The following is a 26616-nucleotide window of genomic DNA, read 5'->3' on the forward strand; positions in this document are numbered from 1 at the left end:
GTTAAACACAACGTTGAATCTGTAATATCTTCACATCTATGACATCATCTACCTTTGTCACCTGACCTTGGAGGGCATACATTTTTTAATGCACCGATTCATTGCAGCTATAGAACTCGTCCTTTTGAAAATAAAACATAACATTCTGAATGTGACATTTAATATTATAAAATTGAGTAATGGACACGCGTTTAGGATTAAACAATGACTAAAAATACTTCTTTTTATTGTCAATAAAAAATTATTTTTTTATAAAATATTTGGAGGTACAGATACTGTAATGACTTAAAAATACCCAATGGTCAACATTGAATATAAACAGACAGCAAATCCATTGTCAGTAATCTGTGAATTTGAATATTTCGGATTCTGAAATGGTACAGTAACTAAAAAGTACAATGATGTTAAACAATGAAAAAAAAAAACAATACCTTAGAACAATTTTATTGTCACAGGTCGATGATAGACTCTAAAGTTTTGGCAAGTAATCAGTTAAAATCTAAAATTTCATCCAATAGTCTATGAGATGAGCTTTACCTAAAAAATAATAAAGTGGTATACAGCAAAAAAGTGTAATTGAAAATCTACAGTCATAAACTTGACTTGGAAAGTTTGATTTAATTGATGCTTAATTTGGTCAGGGCACTTAATACTAGACCAGGTCACTGACTGGGGGTTTCTGGTGAAACGAGTCAGAACTATAATAGAATTCAATAATAATAATAATTTACATGAACTATGAAAAACAATACGTGAGATATTGTGAATGATGCGAATAATTAGAACTGAAAATTATTACACTTTGTCAATAGATACTTTTTCATGGACAATTTTTTACAGTATTGGATAGTTAATTGTAAGACATCATTAAATTTTAACATTATTTTAATACTTGGTAATGATTTAAAAGATAAAACTTCAAATTTTTGGCAGTCAAGATAGAATCAGTCGCAAAATAATGGAAACATGTGTACAGAAAAGTGATTCAATTAAAAACAGTCGTTAATCAAGTAAGAAAACTGCTATTGCTGCTTTATGCCAAAAATATCCTATTCAATTTCAAAGTATTTCTCTGATAATTCATGTGCGTCATTTTTTACAATTGATAAAATAATATCCCGACTAAATTATGGCAGTCAATATTTATACAAAATATTTAAATATTTACATAATTACAAAAGATCGTGTGTGCTAAATGCAGTCTTGCTACAAGATAACATGCTATGATGCAGTGTAAAACACACCTCATTCCATTCCGCTAATGCCTGGATTTTGCACATTGTGTCACCAAGCTTTTGTTCAAGCATTGTGAATGTGGCCACGCATCTTATTTCATCCAATCATTATTAGTCAGGATATCTATGTTGCTTTAATGTTGTTACTGTCTATCACCAGTCAAAAATTAATTAAGTACTAAGTAATTTGTTTTCGTCAAATGAACAAAATTAGCAAAAGAGGTCTTACAATATTTTTGTAACAACACTTAAAGTGTGCTCCCCAAAACATGTCTTTCATACAAAAATTCTTATCCATACTTAATTCGCACTGGGTCCCTCATTTCCAGCTATCGATAGGGATTGCACGTATTTCGTCACAATTTGTTTCTATCTAGTTATAGTCATGAGTTTATCCAATTATTCAAGCGTTTAAGTTTTTACATTACTTAAAATGAGTCCGAATGGTAGTAATAACTAGACATACCATGATCACATATAGCTACTGCTTTTATCAGCTGACGATCAGATCATTGATATAGGGCTATAAAAAGTTATGCATGTTAGTTTTTTCATAAAAAATTGTATGTTTGTTCAACTCGAGAATAAATATTGAATAAAATTATGGTCACGTTAGCACAAGCTTCACAGCAACAACATTTACCTCGTTTATAACGGAGTCATTTCTGTTGCATTTTTTTTGTCTTTCTTATTGCCAGCAAAATCTATGGCGAAATCAACATCTTCGCTGTCATCCCCGAGAAGTCTACCCTCTGTATTTTTTGGCCTTCCGAACAACCTGCAGAATAAAATATAAGATTTTTAATGTGAGTATTAACGAAGTTGAATGTATTGTTAGTAATAAAATATTTATAATTCTATATTACATTGCCACTAGTTTATTGTTTATCATACGTTTCTTTATTATCTTTAGAAAACTCCTTATCATTGTGAGTTCAATAAAAACCGTGCGTCCAAACAATATTATCTAATGGCGTAATTTATTTTAGGATAAAAATCAACGTACAAGGGTTAAAGGTCAACCTTGGGATGATGCTTTATTTATAAATGGAAATACGAGGAAAAAAAAAAGTAATAAAACAGTGAAACGTCACACTAAGCCTCTCCAATAGAAATAGTGTGGTTCATCGTGACTGAATTTCGTCGTTTAGTCGGCTGTTAATTACTTATGGATTTTTCTTTCTTTTGTTGGCAAAAACGAATCATTGTGGTGTTTGAGACAAGAGACCATATTAAATCATGTTCTGATTCGTAAAAGAATTGTGAATTCTATTTCAAATTCATATCAAATGAAAAATTGTATATGATTCACGTTCGACATAAACAGAGAAAATCATGGCAGATTTTCATTGATTGGAAATAAAATGAAATCGTGAAAAATAACAAAAATTACGGCGTGAAAAAATTATTTGACCAAATTCTGAATGTACTGACAAAAAGAAAGTCGATGTCATTATGTTAGTGTAAACACAAAACTACAAATCAAAACATATTAAATAAAAAGTATTGCAGGTGATTTTTTATTAACAATAAGAATAAAAATTTCAGCTTACAAACTTCTCTTTCGATCGAATAAGCGTATGGAAAATATACAAGAGGCTTCAACAACAGAGAAATTCTTGTTATATCAATATTTCAATCATTTAACTGGAACAGTATTAGGCTTTCACACAAACCTATTCTAAAAGTTAAACTTACAAAATTCTTAAATATGTAGCTCAATCTCCGAATCAGGAAGCTTTCGCAGCCTACATAAGAACTCATATTAATATATGATATTCGCAACATTTTCATATACCCTACATCACAAGATAAAAAAATTAAAATAACAAACAATCAACAAAAAAAAAAAATTCACTACTAGAATCCAAGAGAACTGTTCTTCATGACCTAAAATTTCCTGGAAGACTAGCTATAGATTGAATTAATATATAATTGAATTGAATGGTTTACAGATTCTATTTTTATAGTATCCCCAATAATAATAATAATAATCATAAATGGAAAACGAGTCTAACATCAGTCGATGCATCAGCTACATAGTGATACCGAAATAACTTAATTAAAAATACATAATGGATGGCAGTGGCATATAGGAACCTATAGTGCATAGGTTGCCGTACTTGAATGCTTTTTATTCTTCAAGAATTAGGTACAACGTTTGGGGCTATACGTTTTGGTGGTTTGCATTTTCTGGGAAAATCGGAAGTGAATGGCTCGACTGAGCATACCTTGATAATGTGGAAGATGATCTCAGTAATGCGGGTATTGTTTCGTCGTCTCCACCACGATGTATAGATATTGTGTCCAGGTCCATACTTCTTGCAGCAAAGTAAGCATGCATTGCCGAAATATATTCCGACGTTTCCAATTCTGGTCTCGTTGGTTTACGATATCTGAGTAATGATAGGCGCAAAGTTATAGATAACACGCTTGAGAAAAAGTATCTAATTCTTTCGACTTAGTGGTGGCTAGCTCAAAATTACTTTCAACATATACCTATTGAGGTGAGCTCCATGACTAACATATGGTGATTCTGGTGTTTAAGATATGTTTTTCAATTACTTACAATTTCAGCATGAGCGAGCTTCCAACAACGGATACTGAACTCAGTGCCATAGCTGCTGAAGCCATCCAGGGTTGCAGAGTAAATCCTAGAGGACTGAACATTCCAGCCGCAATTGGAATACCCAACAAATTATATATACTAGCAAATAAAAAGTTTAATCGTATCCTGCGAACAGTTTTTCGTGAGAGATCCAGGCAAGCAATAACGTCGAGTAAATCATTCTGTAACATATTTTACCTACTTATATATACATTTTCAAATTGCGGCCAAGCATCACTATAGAACAAATGATTACTCAATAATTTTTTACACATATTTTAGCTAACAGAATAAGACTTACTCTCATCAATACAACATCAGCTGCCTCTACAGCAACATCAGTTCCAGATGAGATCGCAATACCAACATCCGATTGGGCAAGAGCTGGACTATCATTTACACCGTCACCAACCATTGCTACTCTTAATCCTTGTTCTTGCAATCGTTGAATTTTTGCCACTTTGTGTGACGGTAATACTTCTGCAAAAACTCTACTGATACCAACCTAAAAAAGTGTTATTCACGGTTTCGTTAGTAAATGTTGGGGTGTGATGGTATTGAGTGGAGAATGAATCATATGGCTATCATAATTTGATTATAAAATTTTATTACCTGCCTAGCTATAGATGCGGCAGTTTTTCTGTTATCACCAGTCAACAGAATAACTTCAAGTCCCATTTTTTTTAATGTATAGACTGTTAAATGTGCTTCAGACTTCACAGTATCAGCCACGCTGATCATAGCAACTAAGGTTCCGTTTACAGCCGCCAAAACAGCAGTGCGACCTAAGTCTTCTTCATCGGACATTCTCAAGTCAACGTCTGTTGGTACATTAATTACATTCCTCTTCATCCATTCTCTATTTCCTATCGCAACTTCATATACATCGTTAGAATCAGTTTGATCTCCGTGAGTATCTGGACTTAATAATAATTGTAAATCCAAGTTCTGTCTTTCCTGAACGGAACCAGCTGATAGCACGATGTCCACAGGTACGCCGTTCAGATTAAATGTCCCAGTTGTTGCGTTTCTGGCTTGGTTTGTGTAATTAACAACCTTCTCTGACTTTACGGCATGTGACATCATGACAGAAAGATGAGACACTTTACACTTCAGACCACATCCAGGGACTGCTTGAAAATTTGTACACTGCCCATTCACTTCCGTTCCAATTGTTTGTTTCACGTACCTTTCAATAGCTGGATCAAACAAGTATAGGCAATAAAGGAAAAAGATTTGTAAATCAATTAACATTACATCACCGACTGGCTTCCGTAAAACTACAAGTTTTGTACATCAAATTTACCTGACGCAATTGGATGTTCACTATTGACTTCCGCAGTTCCGACTATTGAGAGGAGTTTGGCAATGGAGCAAACTTTGTCATCAACAAACAGGCCAATTCTAGTTACGATAGGTACACCGTGTGTGACAGTTCCAGTCTTATCAAAGACAATACACTTAACTTTGTGTGCATTTTCAAGTGGCTCTGCTCCTTTGATCAGTATACCATTTAATGCTCCAACTCCAGTGCCAACCATTACTGCAGTTGGTGTGGCCAGACCCAAGGCACAAGGACACGCAATGGCAAGCACCGATAAGGCGCACCGAAATGCGTACTGGAAAATTAGTTCCTCTCTGTTCCCGCCGTTTTTCTTTATGTAGTCGTCGTCAGGTATTGGCAATTTGCTTCTGTCAACGTAGCCAACAACCGTCCAAGCAATCAAAGTTATTGTTGAGACAGCAATAACGAAAGGTACAAAATATCCGGCTATTTTATCAGCTAATTGTTGGATAGGTGCCTTGCTTGTTTGAGCTTCTTCAACCAAACGAACGATCTGTGCTAAAGTCGTGTGCTCTCCGGTGTGAGTGGCCGTAATTATTAGTGGTCCATTTTGATTGATTGACCCTCCAATAACAGAAGATCCAGTCTTTTTTGGCACTGGCATGCTTTCACCAGTAATTAAACTTTCATCGCACGTCGAATGACCTGAGATAACTTTACCGTCAACTGGGACTTTGGCACCTTGAACTACCTTTAGTGTATCACCACGTTGCACTAAATCAATACTTATTAAACGCTCTGAAAGTATTTCATTATTGGCACCCAACGTAACGAGGGTTGCTTCCGTTGCTTTCAAAGATAATAATTTGGACAGGGCTTCAGACGTTTTTCCCTAAAAATTCAAAATGCATTTTTTATTTGACACTTTCAAACTCACACATGAAAAATTTTAAAGGTAATACCTTAGCAACATGCTCCAACCATCTTCCTAAACTAATGAACACTAACAACATTGGTGGGGTGTCAAAGAAAGTTTGCGGACTAGTTTGCTGCTGCATTGCTATCGCCGCAGTTAGAACGGCAACTGAGTAAACATACGATATCGTTGTGGTCATCGAGATGAGAACATCCATGTTAGTGGATCCGTGTTTGAGCGCCCTATAGGCTTGGACATAGAAATGCCAGCCGCCAAAAAACTGTAAAAGTGATTGTATTATGCATGGTGGTCAATTATTTAAGATGCTCCTGAAGATATAGGGTAGAAATATTATTCTTAGTGCATTAAACAAAGTATTCGAAGAATGACATATTGTTATGTAGTACCTGGACGGGAGTTGAGAAGACAAAAAGAATCAGATTTTCCCACGAAAGACCGGGTATTATGCAACACATATCGTGGTGAGTTTTCTCACCTAAAGACATAACTAACATGAAGTACGTCATTGCTATCATGCACGGCACACCAAATATCAATGATATCAAAAATGCAACACGCCATTTCTGAATCTCTTCCCTGAAACAGAAAAGTTGACACAATCATGACATGCATTATGATCGTTAGCGTGAATCAGAATGTAGGATACGTGGGAAAACGAATATGTGAACCTACTTGTGGTCCAGATAGCCTCTATTTTCTTTGTCTTTATTGCTAAATAAACTAGCAGTGAAACCTAATTTGTTGATACTTTCGACAATGTTTCTAACACCAGTTTGCTCTGGATCATATTTGAACTTTCCACGTTGAGTCGTGAGCGCAACCACTGCAGAGTTTACACCAGGTAACTTCTTCACGGAAGACTCTATTTTATTGACACACGAGGCACACGTCATTCCTGCAATCTGAAAGAATTGTTAGATTGCATTCGTATCATTCACATATAATAATATACCAGGCTTATTTCCTCGATTTCTTCAGCTAACGTAAAATCATTAATTGACACTTAAATTGTAGAATGTCTATTGATATTTGTTTATTGAATAAGGAACGATTTACTACGATTGTATTCAAATATAAGTTTTGTACCTTCAGCTCAACTTCTCCTTCTCCAGAACCGGGTTCATTGATCAAAGACGCTGGAAAGCCGAGATCAGAGATACTGGAAGCAATATCAGCTGGTGCTATTTTTTCTGGGTCATATTTGACCTCAGCTTTTGCAGCTAATAGGGCGACTAAAATATTGTCTACCCCATACAATTTTTTACAGTGTTTTTCAATGGCAGCAACACAAGATGCGCACGTCATTCCCTGTTACACAGAAGGAAATAGTTTGTAGATTATACAATTTAGGTAATCAGGTGAATTTTACAGAAACTAAATGAATAAAAACTAAGATTCATGTAGGTACCTTGATGTGCAAAAAACATTTCGATAAATGTACAGCGTCAATTACAATGTCACCTCCGCCGTTCAATTGCACAATTACGTCTCCGTTTTTCAAGTTATTATTCGTTCCAGTATCAGCATGAGGTTTTTTCAACTGTCCATTAACTTCCTTAACAAATGCATCAAACCCCATCTCTTCAATATAAGTTGCTATTTGATCAGCAGTTACATCACCACTGCTGAAGGATACTTTTGCCTCTTTAGCGTCTAGGCTGACATCGATTTCTTTCACTCCTACCTTTTCTGAGATTACACCTACATGCACACAGTTCAATTTATGGCGAAATTAAGTGAAGTATCGTAAGAGTTGTATTGAAATTATAAGACATTATCATATCATTATAGTGATGGGCAGTTTTACAAAATTTAAAACTATAGGTAGATTTGGGGAGGAGCCAGATCAGTTATTTGAAAATGCAATCATTGCGTGTTCTTTATTTGATTCGTCTCTTACTAAGAAGTTTTCAGACGAAACTTACTTGTTATACTTTTAACGCAAGACCCACAAGTCATGCCGTCAATGTGTATACTGCACGTACTTATTGCAGGTTTTAAAATATCCTCACTTGCAGTATCGTTTGTTAGTAAAGGTAGAGATGCGGCAAAGCCCATGTCTTCAATTGCTTCTGCTAATTCTTGTGCTGTAGTTTCATTATTCTTGTATTCAATATAACCTGCTTTCTCTTCTAGGACCACTCTAATATTTACAACGTCATTTCGGGCACCTATAGTTCCTTCAATATTTCTCACACAACTCTGACAGCTCATCCCTTCAATAGTGATTTTGATTTTAGACGTGCTCGGTGTACGGTGGTTAGCATCTGGTATTCGAGGGACCCGCACCAGATGCGTCGTGCTTTCAAAATCAGCGTCATCTTCCACATCCCTGCAACAAATATAACGAGAAAATTTTTAATACTCCTCTCACTCTCAGAAATTGTTCACTGGTATTCCTATTATGTTAAAGAGAACTGTAGGTGAGGTGAGAGAATTGTAGTCACATACAAAAGTTACATAAATGAAGTAGTAAAAATGTGAAAAGGTCAGTTTTCTAAACGCGGTCATGAAATATTTTTACTTTTTTGTACTTGATACTTTACTGTAGGAAATTTTCTGACAATCATTAAGATCTTAGAGCTAATCATTGCATATAATAAGCTCATCAAGGTAGAAAATGATATAAATTGGCTAATTCAAAGCAAGATAGTAAAAATATCACAAAAAAGAGATAAACTTCTTACAATCGAAAATTAATAACACGATGGCCTTTTACCACATACGTTTTCGCATTCGGCTTATTAATCAATACAGTTATTCCTCACTGAACTGAATGCGAATAACGTTTAGCTCTTTTGTAAATAGCAAAAGATAGTGACCAACTGTCATACGCTTACCACACAATATCTGAGGTACCACACGCTGAGGTCAATAGTGGGTTTTTATCATCACTCATGGTTAATGCAGTCAACTATGTAATTTACTAATTTAGCAAAAATTTTCGATGCACCGATAAGCTGATCAGATGAAACTTCAAGTAGATTAAAAATAGAAAATTAAATTAAATGTCTTCTTTAGGGTGATATTTTTCTTTTCTCTATTATGAATTTACTGCATTTATGGTGCGATTGATGAGTCACCCTTCATTATCTGTACTGTATATGCATATGTTAGCTCATTGTGCCTACACAAGTATCACAATTTCTGTTCTTTGGCAAATGATATACAGCTTGTCTAATTGTAAAATGAAAATCGTGTCGAGTCTAGTCGTCATCGACAGAAATCAATGCAACAACTACGAAGCGATTGTGAACTGTGTTTGTAACTGATATGAAACTTATATGATAATCATTTTATGCAGGAACTGTAGAACGAAGGCTGCAGAATATCTGTGGCCCTATCACGTTACACCGACTAGTTTATATTATCAAATTCGTACAACAATTTTTAAGGAAAAAATTACGACGTCGCTAATTATTACTACGTTGCAGGAAGTTTTATTCAATATATGTTAGCGAAATTTAGAGTTTATCGAACGGTGATAAAAGCAACAGTATCTTTAAGCACAAACAGCATTTGATGATTTTTAGTTCACATCGTGAGCCACTACAACTCATCGTTAATTTATAATTTCATCCATGTCTCCTTCTCCTCCGCTAAGACTAGGGTATAAATTGCACACGGCACTGATATATCACAAGATAAGTATAGATGTCGTAGTACAGATGGATTAAAAGAAGTATGAAAAAAGTAAAATTGCTTCCGCAGAGTGTTGCCGGAGTCTTGAGAGCTCTGTACCATAAAACGAGGCAAGGCATAACGAGATAAGCTAATTTTTTACAACAAACATTATCAGCTTCAACCGCTGCAGGGTCAAAGATTATAAATCTTGAAACGATGAATCGATTCATTTCTATCGCGTTGACATTTCTTTTTCACTTGAAAAATCTTAAATCCTGATCGAAATTCACTAAAAGTATTTATTTGTTCCTCTTCTTCGATTCCAATTTTTCAGGAGTGAAGAAATTTTGTTTTTCTCAACTCGAAAAAAATTTGGCAGTTGAAGGGTTAAATACTTTTTTTTAGTATCTTCGTTACGTAAATCACATAAATAAAAATAGATCATATTACTAGAAGAGCTACAATATTTTTTGTTACTTATTATTGTTCTGGCTATTCGATCGAAAAAATTTCGATCTTTCCAAATGATTGTAACTCATTGTTAGACAGGTTGTGATTGTTAGTGATTGGAAAATAAATTCCACGATTAATAATTATGAAAAGATTGTTGCATTTCACATAGTGCACGACAATACAACGACGTCATTAATAAGTCCCGGGATTTTGATAAATTGGCTGGATAAAATTATTCTGTTTTGACTTACCAATTGGATTAAGAAATATATGGTGCGATAAAGATTGTGCTGGTAGCACGATATTGATTGTGTGACGTATATTAGTTTACTCATATTTCAGTAACATTTTACGTACAGTAAATGGTGCGAAAAAAAAAATCACAAGATGTAATTTAAGAAAGGCTAAGAAAATCGAGTGGTTGCTAGCGTTTTTTAAGCGTGAATTTATCCTTTCTGATGTTTAGACATGGGTGAAGAAAATCTATATATTTAATAAACAATTGAATGTAAGTAGAGGTGGGTTCAATGTTTAAATAAGACTTATCATAACTTGAATAAGTGATGAAGGATAACGTCAAGGTGAAAAAAATATGTTTTGTACCTGACTGTATTTCGAATAATCAAGAAACGCTGAGTAAAATGTCTTATTTCAGAAGAAGCAGAAGCTGCAGACGTACAGGTGTAAAAATTGTTTTCAATAAGAGAGTATTTCTTGTTGCTAAATTCATTTCTGTTTTCCAATTTCATCAAATTTTTTTCACATCTCACGGGAAATCAGTTCGAACAAGTACGGAAAATCAAGCAAGTTAAGATCAGGGTACTCAATCATGAGTTACATTAAAAATGCTACGCAATAACAATTTCGCCTGTTACTCGAACAGCTATTAATATTCTCAATACCATCTTCACGTTAATGTTATTTGTTGTTTTTTTACATTCAAAAATAACTTTTAGGTATGCCGTTGAATGTAGAAAAAACTTGAATACTGCAGACGGTACACAAAGTCGTCGGTTATTACTTGTTATTCCATCTGGCAATACTCTTGTCAAGAAGGTATGTCTGTTATTCATAAGTAGACCAAACCACTCTTGAGTAAGAGCCACGTTCACGACGATTTAAAGTTTTGGACAAAGGTCTTCTTGTACTTTGTCTGAGCTCACTTAATCTATTTAGACACGAATGCAAATACAAAGTTGAGTGTGACTTTTAGATTGATCATTGCGCAAGACGTCAAGTCTCGAAATCTGTCGAAAAATGAATAACTTCTGTAATTTTGCAAGTCCAAACCTTCTTGTACATTCCATCGCAGTTGCAAAAACAAGATTATCGTCAACAAAGCATTTTGCATTAACATCGCTTTGGTTTCTTTGTGTATTAGTTTTAAGTTAGATCGACATTTTCACCACCCATTGTGTCCAGTTTATAAATTTAAAACGGTATTACACATAAAATTCCCTATGCAAAAGTATTTCCCGGGTAATTATTTCAAGAGAAAAAACATGCGTAATTTAATAAGAGAAAATATTTATTAACCGTAAAAAAGTATGACAACAATGAAATAAGACAGCATGTGTAATGAATTATACGGTGACATTGAGTGCACGCATGTAACACGAAACGTGTGCAACAGTATAATAACTTACAAAAATATTTGGAATTATTAAGCCGGCAGGTATTAACAGGTGTTCAAATACCGAATTATTGTTTCAAACGAATGTTTACAAGTATAGAATTGCAAAGCTTGCGATCAACCATACTTTTCACGCGCAGGTAGCTATCAGCGGGTCGTGTCATTTGAATTGACGGTAATATATGGGGCATTCGGTGTCAATTCGACTAGGTCCTCGCTCTCAGATTTTTTCTTATTACTGATTTTTTTTTTTTTTGCGGGAACAGTACCTGAAATACTTCCACTTTTTTCCGACAAAATCCCCTAGGAGCAATGACTTGCGAAAGCTGTAAAAAGCTTCCTAATTTTAAAATCCGGAAAAAATATCAAAAATGCTACATTTCATTCCAATCGTTTTGGGACGTGATCTGTGACGATGAACGATCTCGTCCAAGGTATTCAGATACCAAGAACATCTTTAATTAGTTGAATTACGTGAGGTTACTATTTTTTCGAATTTTTAAGAAATTTTGAAAAGTCGATAAACTTGTCTTTTCAAAATAGAAACAAAGAAAAAAAAAATAGATTCTTTCACCAGTCATTCGTAGGGGATTTTACCGAAAAAATGTGAGAAATTAATTTAGGTTCATGAAAAATTTCAGGAGAAACAATAAAGAAGAGGATCAGGATCTGGTCAAGTTGACATCGAATGTTCTATATTTTTTCTCATTTGATCTGATTAGAAATGTACCGGGTTTGTCTACCCCTACTATATGTAACCGAAACGGTAGAGATTAAATTTATAGGGACATAATGAAAAATTCTGAACAAATTTTGTTAATGTTGCATGCGTTTTATTGACAGGTGAGGAATTTAGCTTAAAAAGTCTACGGCCACACACTTCCGGCGAAAGTCGCCATCTTGAAAAACGTATTTTATCTCACATCTCGAAAATGGCTGACTTTAGGCTGACTTCCGCCGGAAGAGTGTGACTGTAGAATTTTTCAGTTAAGCTCCGTACCTGTTAACAAAACACATACAACATTAAAAATATTCGTTTAGAATTTTGCATTATGATTGTGGTAGATGTCATATACAATAGATATCATCTAGGCTATTTGCCGATAGATCACATAAGATTTTTTTAAATTTACCTCACTTCTTCCGTCACCTTTATGAACGAAATTTACTGTTTTTAGAGTAAATAGCGTACATATTTGTGTAATATACAGGACTGCATGAGTATGTAGTAATTATGGATGAGCAAAATTAAAATTCCGTATCTCCGATCACGACGATAACGCTACGTTAATCTAAATGCTCTAAAACCCGACCAGTAGAAAGGATTGTCGTGAAATATGATATATTTCAATAATATGACACGTCCACGCAGCGAGCAAAGTCCTGTTTTTCTTCACGGCTATCGTAACGTGCTGTCACGTCGCATTAGAAAGTTATTAGCGGAACTCAAGTCAGTGGACAGTGTTCGCAAGAGAAGAGAAGAAAAAAAAAAAAACAAAACCAAACATAATCGGTACCTTATCCGGAGCTTGTCAATAATTTTAACCACGTTACGTATTTTCTGCGAGATGATTAATTTATCAAAAACGTGACTTACGAATAGACACCTCGTGCGATGCTCGATTAAAGAGTATAAATTCGCGGATACTACAGATTAGCGCGTCGAAGTGAAGCCGTAAATTATTACTGGATCACCATCCACGCGCGATGATCGTGTTGAAGTTAGTAACGTTACCGTAACGATTCATGCTGAGAAAAAGAAACCGTTAAGTCGCAATTTTTGAACTGTTTGAATTTCAGTAAACTGTAATAAAACAAAATGTACTCATATTTTGCAATCTTATTGTTAGTGACTTCAAAATCACAGTAAAAATAAGTAAATAATAATTTTTTCCCAATGTTTTGTTATGATAACGTTATACTGAGAAAAATTTCATTTGTTACAGTAACTAGAAAAAGTTGAGTAAAACAGATATCGTTAAAAAAACTGTTTGAATATTGTTGGAATTACTAAAAACGAGGTACGCCTAACCATTTTGCGCTATTGTCGATCCTTTTCTGGTTATTGCAACGCAAAATCAGTTTCTGAGGTTTACTCTACTTTTTTAGTTAAACAAGGCTTTGACATCAATTTATCGTTACACAAGCATTAAATTTTCGCAACAGTTGCGAGAAAATGTAGCAACGGTGATCGTAATGAGAAAGAATAGTAACGGATACCCGACTTTCCGGTGACAGCTAGGAAACTAATTTTCATTTTCTACCTAGAACTATATTTTCCGATTCTGGTAAAAAATGAAAATATTTAAGGACTGAGCGGTAACCGGAATTAAAAATTTCTCTCAGTTTACTAACTTCAACCTCGTGCTAAATAAAATATGACAAGTCGATACGTAAATATCGATTTTGAAATCATCCATAAGAAATTCAACAAAAAAAAATAGGCAACATTCTTCCTCTCCTCGCTTTCTTCACACCGTCAATAATATCCGTAATTGAACATTTTTCCATGCAAAACGCAAGGCAGTGCATCGCTTCAGTAAACACGGTACATACCTACACCAATTACGCATAGTGCATAATCAAGGGGAAGTTATCATTAGAACACGTGTACTTTTCTATCTACACAAAATGATACAAATACTGACCCAAGGAGCTTTATATTTTCGAAATCTCGCTGATATTCGCAGGTTTTTTTGTCAGCCTTGCTGAATGAACTGTTTGTCGCGATATCCGTTAAGTTCTGGTAAACCAGTTTGGCGCCATGCACCAGAGGCCCGGTAAACTTCGTCATTTCGACACGCTTTCACAAGACTTGTTGTTTCACTTTGTCAAACTTAGGATTAATTTCATTCTGCAGTAGAAAATCGGAATAGTTGGCAACAACTATTTTCCAACCGCATATAGGTAGATCTTTTTAATCAAACAAATTTTCACCAAAATACTTTCACAGTACGCGTAAACAAGAATGCGGGATATTTCACATTATATTTCACAAAACTATCACAACTGTGTCGTTGATCGATTGTTTACGTTACGGGAGATAAACGCAGGTTTTTTCGATCGAAAACTTGACGAACATTTAACTCGACGCATTGTGTTTAGTTTGTAGAACAACAAGTCCAATAGTATTATACAAAGACAGTAGTGAAATTTATAATAACCGGATGTCGTTTACCACAGAAAAACCATTTTACACCACGCGTACAAATTTGCTAAATTCAACATTTTCGAGTCATTTATTACGGCTAATTCAAGACGAAATGAACCGAGAATAGAAAGCAAACAGATTTCGTTGATCCAAGATCAAGACTACGCCGCGAATGAAATTCTCGTTCAAGAATCGGCCGGTTGACGGTGGTTTATAGCATGGGAAAGGGAAAAATAAAAATACGTTGCAGGCACTTGAGTAGGAGAGAGAAAAAGAGAGGATGAAAATAGTGGGGATAATTGTGGGTATCAAGCAGGAAAGTCTGATTTGGCAACGGTAGACACGGAGGAAATTAGAGCAACGACGATTATCCGAGTATGTGTAAGATTTCCTTTGTTGCTTATCGCGTGTAACCACTTGCAATAATTGTTTCTAATCAGCGATTCGGTTTATTAAACGCAGCGATAACGTCGCTCTCGTTGGAAATTTTTTCTTTTTTTTTTTTTACGTACATATCTCAGAGTATCACGAATTTACTTGCATGTACGGATGTTTATGTGTAACGCGAATTCTTAGAGGCAAAGTGGTTATATTTCGTCAATCACTCGATTGGTCTGCTCTGCGTGACGAGGTTCTTTCAGCTTGCAAAAGTTCGAAGAAGACAACGATATATCTCGCCGACTGCAAATGGTTTTTTCCTTGTTCACTCTCGGATCGAAAGAGCACAAAGTCTTTATACATTCACTTCGATTAGCATGAATTAAACTGCGTTTATTTCCCGCAAGCCGGCGAGTTTAATTATTGTTAATATTCTAAATGCGTATAACAACGTCTCTCTTGCTGCAAATTGGGTAAAGCCAAGAGCAAAGTAAATTTGTCTTGTTGTATAATGCGTAATGTAAAAACGAGGATGAAGAGCTGGCAGCCAAACGTTCTAATGTTCATTTGAATAAGTTAGTGAAGTCCGAAAATCAAAATTTTGTCAAATACGTTGAACCCTCGACGCTTTTATAGAATTATAAGGATAAAACTGAACTGCATTTTTCTTTTTTCAAAAAGTTTAATATGTTTGTTTAACTTTAGCTGCTTACCTCAGTTTACGATAATGTGTAGCAAGATTATTCGTCTATATACGAAAGAGTATCGTCGTATCACCGCATGAAATTTCCTTTCCTAACAACGACAATTACGAACGTGATACGATCAGACGATTATCGAATCGACTTTACCAATTCTGTGTAAATACATGTAACATACGCATTTCTCACGACGCAAATACTTCTCTCCCGGTTCTAGTGCCACCTGTGACAATGACACGAATAATTGCCTATACTTCATTTTTGCCATTGAGATCGTATTGTTGAAAGAGCGAACGCTCGATTTTGTGCGTTATAATTACTGCACGCGTTTGAATAAGCGTAGCGTTGTTCTGAATCGCGAGGAAAATGAAGGAGAGATCGAAGTATGCAGGCACGTGTCCCAGATTCTATCAGGTGTAAATAGTCGTCATTTGTGAAATCAACTGCACCTTATAGTGCAGCGAGTATATCGAAGAGTGTACCAATTCGACGCCGTTATAGCAGCAGATAGAGAAAATGAAATACGTACACAACCAGGCACCACAGAACCACGAAATATCTGATTCGTCGATCTTCAATTTCGTGAAACCGGTTTTAGAATCATATTTTTAAACCTGTTGTCTGCCATCGGTATTTCAATAAATACAAAACGGTTCAAACACATTATACATACAAATCACGGTTTCTTTATTACAGGCGTGTATGGTTTTGTACGATAATTTATTGTCCAAAGTACGAAATTATCAACGAATAAGCTTTTACAATAGAAAATAAAAATTTACATCTCGTATTAGTTTTAGTATACCGCACAATTTTTGATACGTAGATAAAATATATGCCAAGTTGAATGTAACACGGCATGCACAGCGTGCCGAGATGCTGTATTTTTCCTTGAGAATTAATATTTCCAAGTAACAGTGGTGATTAGGTACAACTCAGGCATTCAATATTTCAAAAAAGAAGACGAACAAAACGTGTTTATCGCCGATAGTAGTGATGCTATAGTAATTATTAAGCTTATCGTGTGAAACATACGTACGTATCTACTGAATGTTTTATGTAACTCGCACAGCGGCTGTGCTTATGCGCAAACATATATTGATACCTCAAATAAATTCTACGAGACAAAAATTTATTTTAATAGAAAACGTCGTGCGACGGAAATATATCGGCTGGATCTCGAAACCGAAACGATTTATGCGATCGTCGAAAAATATGTTTTTACGAAAACCTGGTTATCTTTCAAATTTACAAACATTTACGCCGCGGAGAAACAAATACCTAACTGTTTAGCGATTAAAAATATTACGCAAAAGCGATTGACCGGGAATTCTTCTAAGTAGTAACGGTCGATATTATCGTACAATCTTCTTAAAATACAGTTTAATACGCGTTTTATAATCATAAGCGTATGTGTGGTTTTTTCACTCAGGAACAGCTGTTTAAGCAATAAAGAAGAAACAGATACACGTAAATCGAGACACAGTCGTATACATAGTATAAAGTTATATACGGAGATTATTTACTGCAAAACGCTTCATAATAAAAGCGCAATAACAATTTCCAGCAATTATCACCAAAGACTATTGCACAAATTAGAGTCCTCGAAAAGTATGATGGCTGTAATAATCGAATGCATCTTGCAGAATATATTGCGGTGTAGATGTATAACTGGTTTTTGTTATTAAAACCCCCATTAAATTAACTCAGATATACATGCAAATATTATAGGAATTTACGGCGACGTCGAATTGATTGTTTCCAGCTAGTGACTCGCGGGCCGGAAGCAAAGCTCGGAAACTCGGAAACGTCAACTTTTCAACGTATAAGCTCCATTGTGATATCGGGACAAAACAAAAACATCCTTTCATTCATACGGATAAAAGTTTATCAGAGTAACGACTCATTGACTAGTAGTTAGAAAGACAATTGCCCATTAGGGTATCTTATTTCATACATTTCATCATATACCTACATATGTGTACATATATATTTCTCTTTTAAATTTACTTACCACAAACTGTCGTTTTTTAGCTGCTGATACCGAAAACCGTTCGCACTGCTCTTCATTATTAAAAAATTAATTACAGAATAATACTAATTTAGTTAAAGGAGGATTAGATATTAGAAACGCGCACAGCTAGTCAGTCACGCACTGTTTTTCCATTCACACACGGACGCGGTCATAGTTTAGTTTCTTTTCACACGACTCGTATGTTTAAACTACGATTATACAGTGTATATATCACGTTCGTCATTTACGATTACAGGTATAGAAATACGTTCAAATTCTATTGAGAAAATCGTTGAAGCGTGTTGAAAATCAGCACCTGAAACAACACTTGAATATCGTGTTTGTAAAATGAAAGAGTTTATACTTTCCGGAAAAGCACTGTGAACGATAATTCGACGACTGATCTAAACAAGATTAAAACCAGATTCTTTCCGTTGTTATGTATATTTTTTTTTTTTTATTTGTTTTTAAACACGACCCGAAACGCGATCGAGCTCTGGTTATAATTTTTTAATATCCATAGCAGGTAACCGATATAGATGCGTCCGGTACAATAACCATTCGGTGACTGATAACGCAGAACGGACTGCCGCGGCTGTTCACACAGCACTCGAGGTATATCCACACCTTGTCGGAGTAACTTATCTGTTGTTATTACCGGTAAAGAACAAATCGAATGTTGCACCAGGAAGAGTGAGGGAGCACTGAGCGCGGTGTTTGCTTTGTGAAATTAAAGCTAATCCGTAGGTGTTTTTTAAACTCCGATTCACAGTCTACTCCGAGTCATAAGTCAAGCGACTCGCAATCAGGCTATTGAAATGCGAATACCAAATTGGTGGGGTGTTGAAATAAACAAATTCATGAAAATTTCAAATTTATGTTACCGCGAGAAAGGTTGGACAAGAATTGGAAGGCCTGATTGTAAGTAGAGGAATTCAGGAACCACCGAAAGCAGATAACGATTAAACGCTCAATCTCTGATAGGGCCGGGTGCAATAAACACAACAATTGAAACTGGTATTGTACGAGACGTCTCACGTCCGCAAGTCGGAGTCGTGCGCAATGTCAATATAAGAAAACGCGCCGGACTCCGAGAACGGACTATAATCTACGATAGGTCATCTTACACGTGCGGACCGAGAGTTACGTGACCCGATGTTCTCGATGCAGACACGTCGGTCGAATGGGAATTGTATGGTGAAATATTGAGGATAACTGCAACGTCAATTCTATTTCCGGCTAAAAATCAATTCGGAAGAACACCATAGGCTTCGCTGTGTTTGCGTACCCGGGTGCACCTGGAAGTTTATGATTACAACTCCACAGTCAAAGGTGAGTAAGTAAGAAATGATAAAATGTATATTGTTAACATTGTCCAAGTATTGAGGTTGAAATTATCGTTACCGAGAGCAATTGGCACGCTATGCAGTTAGCGAAATCGGGTAGCACGGAACAAATGCACTCAAAAAGTGATGAAAAACAACTTCTCAACCTTCGAAGAGGCAGTTACCGTGTTGAAGAAACCGCTCTCAATCGTTTTTAATAACGTTTGCGGATCGGCGTGTTGATTCACGTGGAAAGTTATTTTACGCAGACATTTTTTTCCTGGATCTTACACGGTACTCAAATTACAAGAAAAAAGAAAAACCAAAACACGCGGTGAACATGCGGTGACTGAATTTTAATTATTACAGCAAAGGTTCGACACGTGACTTTGAATATTTATCCAGCACTTGGTTAGTCCACGTGTAATAAACGGTGAAAATTTGGTGAGTCTGCGGAGCGATACGTCTACGGTGAAACGAAAAATTCAAATGAACATTATTTTAGTTTTCATAATTATTTCACGAACACGCTCACGTAACGACTAGCTAATAACATCTAGACGATATGTGACGTGTTGTAACTCGTTAGAAAGCACGTAGTTACCGCTGACACCGCATATTGTACCGTATCACTGTAAACACAACTGTATGAACGTGGTGGAAGAGTTATGAAAATATGGGTGTTTGTTATAAATACGTAAACTGTTACCGCTTGTTGATTATCAACCGGAGGTAACCGACACTTCTTTGTTATATATAAACTTTAAATATTGAGATCTCTCGATATTAACAGCCTCGAACTTGACGGTGAATGGATCAGAACTGGATTGCTCACGATACTCCGAATAACGTCGAACTATACCGCGAGTAGTTTTTACGAGATTTTTTTTCCCACGTAACTCGTGTGCATTAGAGAAAGGGAAATCCCGGTCCATGGTCAGGGATTGTTCGGTCAGTCGGGACCTAATTTTCTATCAGGTGTCGAAACGTTATACCGATCAAGTTTACGTTTTCACACAACGTAAAGTCGACTCTGTTAATTCTCAATTAGGAACTAAGTTTTGATTGAGTGAAAAGTTACGATAACTTACCCAGTCTTCGATACTTCGGTTTCCATTTGTTGTACCCGAGGTTGACTCGTTTCTTCTGGAACAGACGTGATCTGAGGATGATACAGGCTATCCGGACTGTGACTGAGTGATAAACGATTGCAATAAGCGCGAGACGAACCAGGACGAGAGTTGAACAAAGACTAATATTCCGTGGTGCGATTCTGATAGAAGATTAGTGACATCGAGTACCTCACAAATATGAACTACTTTCGGAAAAAAGAGAAAAAATGAATGGAAAAAAAATATCGATACGCCAACGCGTTACGCTGCCCGATAAGATATAACCATTGATTCTATTGTACGGAACGTTGCAGTGGACGGGATACTTTGTTAGATTCTCTGTTTTCCGAAGACGTTAATCATGACGCAGTTCGTCGAGAATGGCAACGCGGGATGAGTAATTCCTGCAACTCACACGCAACTTGTTCAATTGCTGGGAAAAATAGATTTGTATCAATCTTCAACGGTCGTCACATTTAAAAAAAATTTTACTTCAATTGCATTCGCAAAATTAAAGGTGAATATACGCACTCGATCTCGTGTAGCGAAGTAAAAAAAAAAAAAAAAACTGGGTTCCAGAGGAATCCTGCTTGTCGAAAGTTGTGTGGATTAAACTTCTGTTGGTAAAAAATACTCCGGTATGTTTATTATAATGTCTGACCGAATTTCAAGGAGCGTTTTGAAAAATCTAATGGATCAAAGTACGCGATTAGAACCGAAAATTCGCAGGCAGACATTCTAGTTACACGAATCTTTCACTTGGGAGGTAAATGGAATAATGAAACATGGCACATTGATATGTATAATATTAATACAGATGTGACTTGACTTCACAATCACATACCTAGCTCATGATCGTTCTTGGCAACTGATGTTTTTTCTTCTCTATTGCCATTGATTTGCCACTCCATCTTCACCTGAAATGAAGCACTGAATAAATACGTGTATTAAATCCGCAATAACGTTTATTGACGAAGGGAACTACATTCTACGTGGATACAAATATTCCAATAAGAGGAATGATCGGGTGCATCGGCTGTAGCGTTGTTATCAGCAATGAGATACGATTCTAATTGAAGAGAATATAAAGAAAAAAATTCGGTGTTTTAATTACAATTATTATGATTTATACTGACGCGGGTTTTAAAACATTGTGTACTCATTTTTAATAAAATTTCCGGCTTATTTCGAAGAAGTCATAATTCGAGTTATACGAATAGTAATGATTTAACAAAGATACCATTAGAATACCTGCACATTTGTGTGCACAATACACATTTGTGAATCGGACGAGTGAAGTGTGCAGTTAAATTTTCGATTAAATTACATTCAAGTGCAGGTTTAACATAAATATGAAGTGCCGATTCATAAAATTCTTAGAAAAAAAAAAAAAAAACAAGTGGCTACGAAAGTGACATTTAATATCGTGTCGTTCAAATTTTAGCGCCAAATTAGCGGCGCTATCGGTTGCATTTACGTCATACAGCTGCAGCCAATCGACACGGTTTTTAGGAATGCATATAACGTTAGTTGAGCGAGAAGGAATGATAGTGCTTCTAAACTGCATCTTGGAACTTTCTGTTCACGTTTAAATGATCGATAATTATCCGACGGCGGTAAGATAGCGTCTAAAAAAAGAAATTGCAGACAACTTATGAAAAACAATGTTATTGATATGGTAGTGATAACATTGCCATCCATTGTCTGGATCTTAATCAGGTAATAAGTCGATGTCTCTAATCTCAGTTATACAATGGCTGAGATTTAGAAACTGCTATAAGCGAATTAATGTTCACCGACACAGAGCATAAACGCAAGTGCAACGTCAATATCGGTTCTAACGTTTAAAATAAAAATTGTTCCGATATGCAGAAGCGATGACCGCGTTATTGTGGAAAACAACGAAAACATCACGATATGCTCAGTTTCCCCACACATAATTCGGGTATAACCTTAAATCGTTGCGAATGATCTCCGACGTTATTTACCACGCGAAATCTGTCTGGCAACGAAATTCTGAAAGAAGACGGGTATAATCTCCGCCTTATCGTGTTGATATTCACATATAAATCTACATATTATAAATAAAAGTAAGTCATATCCTGCAGCAAAACTGTAGGGTTACATAGGCTGTCAGAAGGCTACGTGACCGTGATGCGTGGGACGGGGTAAGGAAAACACCTTCGCGTTCATGCTGGAGTTTCGATAAAGAACGGCTTTGCCAGTATGACTGCGATACTTACTTTTAATTAAATAACCCCTTGCATTTCCTCCCCAATGATATGGATAACCGTCGTAAATAACTATTGCTATGTTCAAAGTGGGCACAAAACACACGCTCACAAGACAGCTGATTCACACTGATCGATTAACTGTTTCGACTTCAAGTCGATTCGCCAGTCTCGATTCGAATTAAGAAATATCAGTGTTGCCAGGTCAGGGGATTTGTTCTAGATCTAGGGGCATTTTACCTCGGCTTAAAAGGGGAGCAACCGGGAAAGAAATTTTTAGGGTATTTTTTGGGGTCGTGAAAGCCCGCGACAAACCAAATATGGTGGAAGGATAACTGTCTTTTTATGTCTACATAAATCTTGGGTTTATATTGACGCTACCCTCGTTATCTTGGGTCTGGTGCTTACGCTGATATATAGATAATGTTGAAACAGCTCCGTGGTAAACAGCCGCGAAAGAAAGACAAATAGAAAGATAAATTGATTGCATCTCAATCTGAACATGTATGGTGTAAATTGGCTCGGTATTGGGCAAGTAACTTGCTGTTTTGCGGCAGAAAACATACATGTATATACCTATGTACATACATGCATGTCATATGCCGCAAGTGCAGCAAGCTTCTTTCAGAAGCGCAAATGTCAGTTGTCTTCTTACAAATGCGGAAACACACAGATAATGTGCATACGCCCAGGTGATGGTCATTACGTGAACTTGCGACAGAGTGTTATTCAATTTTGAATATTTAGCGTATTACGGTGCCTACATGCTCACTTAACGCGTTAGGTCAATGAAAATAACCGAGAAAATCATCTATCAGAGAGCAGAGCTGATGGTCTAAAGTTAATCTATCGAATAATAAAAAATTGAAACATTCAAAAATATCTTCAAAAAAAAAAAAACAGTTCACGGGAATTTTCCTGCCGACATTGAATGCAGTGGCAAACTATTGGCGAACACTGAAATTTAAAAGATAACTAAAGGTATGATAATTACGATTCGACAGTATCGGATGTTGTACAGATAAATTACGATAAAAAAAAAAAAAATTGAAATAACAACGCCTTCTGCAGTTTTGATTGGCGTTGGGTGGGGATTATTTAGGGACTCTTAGAACGAACCAGAGCAAAGCATAGAGTGTCTGGGGGGAAAAGTCATTCGATTCGTTTGGATGTCGCTTTGAAGTAGCTAATTATTTTAGAACGGATTGACGAATTGAAGTTTCGTATAATGTGAGACCCGTGAGGCGATGAATTACTGTCGTCACACGTTTTGTGACCCATCGAAATACTTGACGCATGGGTACACGGATGACGTTTGTGTTTGAGGTTAGGTTGTCGCCGCCAGTTCACCCTATGAAAGACCGACACCGAGATCCACGGCGCATGCAACACGTCGACAAAATCTATAGATTGAGAAAATAGTTAAATATCATTGATAACAGCGATGGGGCTTTTCTGCATATCGTAAGTTCGCTGCTGTGTGTTACTTGTTTTAACAATGACACACTTTCAATTAACTCTGAAGATTTACGAAAACATTTTTACATATTCCTTGAATCTATTTTAAAACATATCTTGATGGTTAGATTTATTACTCAACGTATACTTCGTTACAGATGCTCGATAATATCCACACTGAAAGTGTTGCTGTTCATTGGCGTTGCAACGTTTATAGGCGGTCTCATCGTTTTACCAATTTTGATAATTTACGTCAGAATACACTTTGCCAAAAACCGAGCAGGAAGACTGAGAAAGGAAACTGTTGTCGGATTTTTTCATCCGTATTGCAATGCTGGTGGTGGAGGTGAACGAGTCTTATGGGCTGCCATCAAATCTATTCAAACAAAGTAAAGATTATTATTCACCGAAGATGGTTGCTGATAATTTTTGCAGACAGCTTTGAAATTTTGTATTTCCGGATTTGTAGCTGCATCTCAGAAACTAAGAAGTTTTCTAAGAGAATGTTTCTTCATTTTCAGATATCCCAGCGTACACATAGCAGTGTACACTGGAGATCTGGATGCCGAAGCAGAGCAGATTATAAAAAAGGCTGAGAAGGGATTCAACATTCAGTTGAAGCCAGGAATCGAATTTATATACTTACATAAGAGAAAATGGGTAGAAGCTGCTCCATATCCTTACTTCACATTGCTAGGACAAAGTCTTGGGTCAGTCTGGTTGGGTCTCGAAGCATTGAACAGCTTACAGCCAGGTGCGAAAATTTCTGAAATCCTCTCTTTATCTGTTGTACAGCTTACAAATACGTTTAAAATTGTAACGATACTAAAAGAATTACCAAGAAATTTCTTCCATTCCTAGTGATATTTTCAAATTTACATTATTTCAGACATTTACATAGACACGATGGGATATGCATTCACATATCCCTTGTTCAAGTATATCGGTGGCTGCCAAGTTGGATGTTATACCCATTATCCTACAATTTCTACAGACATGTTGAGACATGTCTATCGCAGGGTCGTATCTCACAATAACAGACGTATCATAGCAAGAAATCCATTTTTATCAGCTGCTAAAATAGCGTATTACAAATTATTTGCTGCTGTAAGTTTTGAAGTTATGTTTACTATGCGGATGTGGCGAATGGCTCTAATTTTTTCAACACGGTTCTATTATTCTTCTACAGATATATGGGTTAGTGGGTCGATGTGCTGAAACTGTAATGGTGAATTCTACATGGACAGAAGAGCACATCAATGCAATATGGAATTGTCCTTTCAAGACTCACAGGGTCTATCCTCCTTGTGATGTGGAGCATTTGACGAAACTACCCTTACTTACCATGGAAGACAAGAATGGGATAATCAAAATTGTGTCAGTTGGTCAGTTTAGGCCTGAAAAAGATCATCCCTTACAATTGAGGGCCTTGTACGAACTCAGGTCTATAGTCAGTGAAGAATTATGGGAAAGGGTAATGTCAAACATCAGTAAAAATGAATGGTGTCGAATTAACGCACTCGCGAGACATGAAGATTGTTACTTTATAGATTCGTTTGGTATTCATTGGATCGTGTCGCAATACTGACGATGAGGCCAGAGTAAAAGACATGCAAGATTTAGCAAAGCATTTAGCACTAGATGAAAACGTGGAATTCAAATTGAATGTTCCATATCCTGAGTTAGTGAGAGAACTACAAGAAGGCACAATCGGGATCCATGCCATGTGGAATGAACACTTTGGTATCGGAATAGTTGAGTGTATGGCTGCCGGACTAATCATGGTTGCACATGCTTCTGGAGGCCCCAAGTTCGTATTACGTCATACTACTTACCTTATTCTGATCTTCATTTCAATAGTGGCTAAGTAAACATTCTAATTGTGGTAATTTTTTTACCGTCTTAAGTTATTAATGTTAGTTAAAGTTGTACTCTAGTGGCAAGTCGTTATAGTTTTGATTATTTATTGCAGAGCTGACATAATAGAAACCCAGCGAGGAAGTCAAACTGGTTTCCTAGCGGAGAATGAGAAAGAGTACGCTAAAGTAATGGCGTACATTATGAGCATGCATGCAAAGGACAGGGATCAGATTAGAACTGCGGCAAGGTAAAAAAAAATTATCCAAGTGCAATCAAGGATTAACTTGTTCAGCATAAATTTATTTTTTATTTACTATGTTGAATTTACGAAAAAATTTATTATATAAATTTATATAAGCTTACTCTCATATCAGTAACTAACTGAAATTTTATTTCAGAGCATCTGTCAATCGATTCTCAGGGGAAAATTTTGAAAAAGGTTTTTTGAGAGCAGTGGAACCTTTTTTCCGGTCAAAACAAGAATAAATACTGGTTAACTTATTTTTTCTTAGATGAAATATCAATTAAAAATCATGACCCTATTTATATCTATACTGTACATAGTAAATTAAAGTATGCAATGAATCTTACGAATGGGCGAAAAGAAAATT

General features: G+C 36.0%; 2 protein-coding genes across 15 annotated transcripts; one reads left to right on the forward strand and one right to left on the reverse strand.

The window, feature by feature from the left end:
• Window positions 1-6: 6 nt before the first annotated feature.
• On the reverse strand, window positions 7-22840 carry ATP7 (copper-transporting ATPase 1). Of its 14 annotated transcripts, none has more exons than XR_006882484.2 (15): window positions 14424-15102; window positions 7991-8397; window positions 7474-7766; window positions 7152-7373; window positions 6738-6967; window positions 6452-6641; window positions 6091-6324; window positions 5150-6020; window positions 4456-5042; window positions 4145-4348; window positions 3805-4025; window positions 3467-3631; window positions 1245-2013; window positions 432-537; window positions 7-121 (listed from the first exon to the last, which is right to left on the reverse strand). XR_006882484.2 is itself a non-coding variant. In XM_046619918.2 (15 exons), exons 2-15 carry the CDS (start codon window positions 21365-21367, stop codon window positions 1884-1886), a joined length of 3873 nt encoding a protein of 1290 aa, XP_046475874.1. In that variant the 5' UTR covers window positions 21368-21373; window positions 22700-22840; the 3' UTR covers window positions 210-1883. The 14 variants fall into 14 exon arrangements, 10 of the variants coding, with proteins under 10 accessions (XP_046475874.1, XP_046475873.1, XP_046475877.1 ...); XM_046619918.2 differs by lacking the exons at window positions 7-121; window positions 14424-15102 and adding exons at window positions 20436-20487; window positions 21301-21373; window positions 22700-22840 and having other exon boundaries at window positions 210-2013; XM_046619917.2 differs by lacking the exons at window positions 7-121; window positions 14424-15102 and adding exons at window positions 20436-20490; window positions 21301-21373; window positions 22700-22840 and having other exon boundaries at window positions 210-2013.
• A 908-nt stretch (window positions 22841-23748) lies between these two features.
• Alg11 (ALG11 alpha-1,2-mannosyltransferase) lies at window positions 23749-26595 on the forward strand. The gene is made up of 8 exons (XM_046619925.2): window positions 23749-24151; window positions 24304-24534; window positions 24667-24899; window positions 25035-25252; window positions 25335-25619; window positions 25696-25955; window positions 26118-26252; window positions 26404-26595. The coding sequence occupies exons 1-8, from the start codon at window positions 24132-24134 to the stop codon at window positions 26489-26491; spliced, it is 1470 nt and encodes a 489-aa protein (XP_046475881.1). The 5' UTR covers window positions 23749-24131; the 3' UTR covers window positions 26492-26595.
• The last annotated feature ends 21 nt before the right edge of the window (window positions 26596-26616 follow it).

Source organism: Neodiprion pinetum, chromosome 4 (assembly GCF_021155775.2).
Source record: "Neodiprion pinetum isolate iyNeoPine1 chromosome 4, iyNeoPine1.2, whole genome shotgun sequence".
In the NCBI taxonomy this organism is placed as follows: Eukaryota; Metazoa; Arthropoda; class Insecta; order Hymenoptera; family Diprionidae; genus Neodiprion; species Neodiprion pinetum.

Bases quoted from the DNA above. Each gene is read 5' to 3' on its own strand.
- Alg11 (XM_046619925.2), top strand. From the start codon at position 24,132: ATGGGGCTTTTCTGCATATC. The intron at 24,152-24,303 runs GTAAGTTCGCTG...ACTTCGTTACAG, and splicing joins ATGGGGCTTTTCTGCATATC to ATGCTCGATAATATCCACAC. The intron at 25,956-26,117 runs GTTCGTATTACG...TATTTATTGCAG, and splicing joins CATGCTTCTGGAGGCCCCAA to AGCTGACATAATAGAAACCC.
- ATP7 (XM_046619916.2), bottom strand. From the start codon at position 14,569: ATGACGAAGTTTACCGGGCCTCTGGTGCATGGCGCCAAACTGGTTTAC. The intron at 4,349-4,455 runs GTAATAAAATTT...ACACTTTTTTAG, and splicing joins CCGCATCTATAGCTAGGCAG to GTTGGTATCAGTAGAGTTTT. The intron at 2,014-3,466 runs GTATGCTCAGTC...TTTATTCTGCAG, and splicing joins TCATCTTCCACATTATCAAG to GTTGTTCGGAAGGCCAAAAA.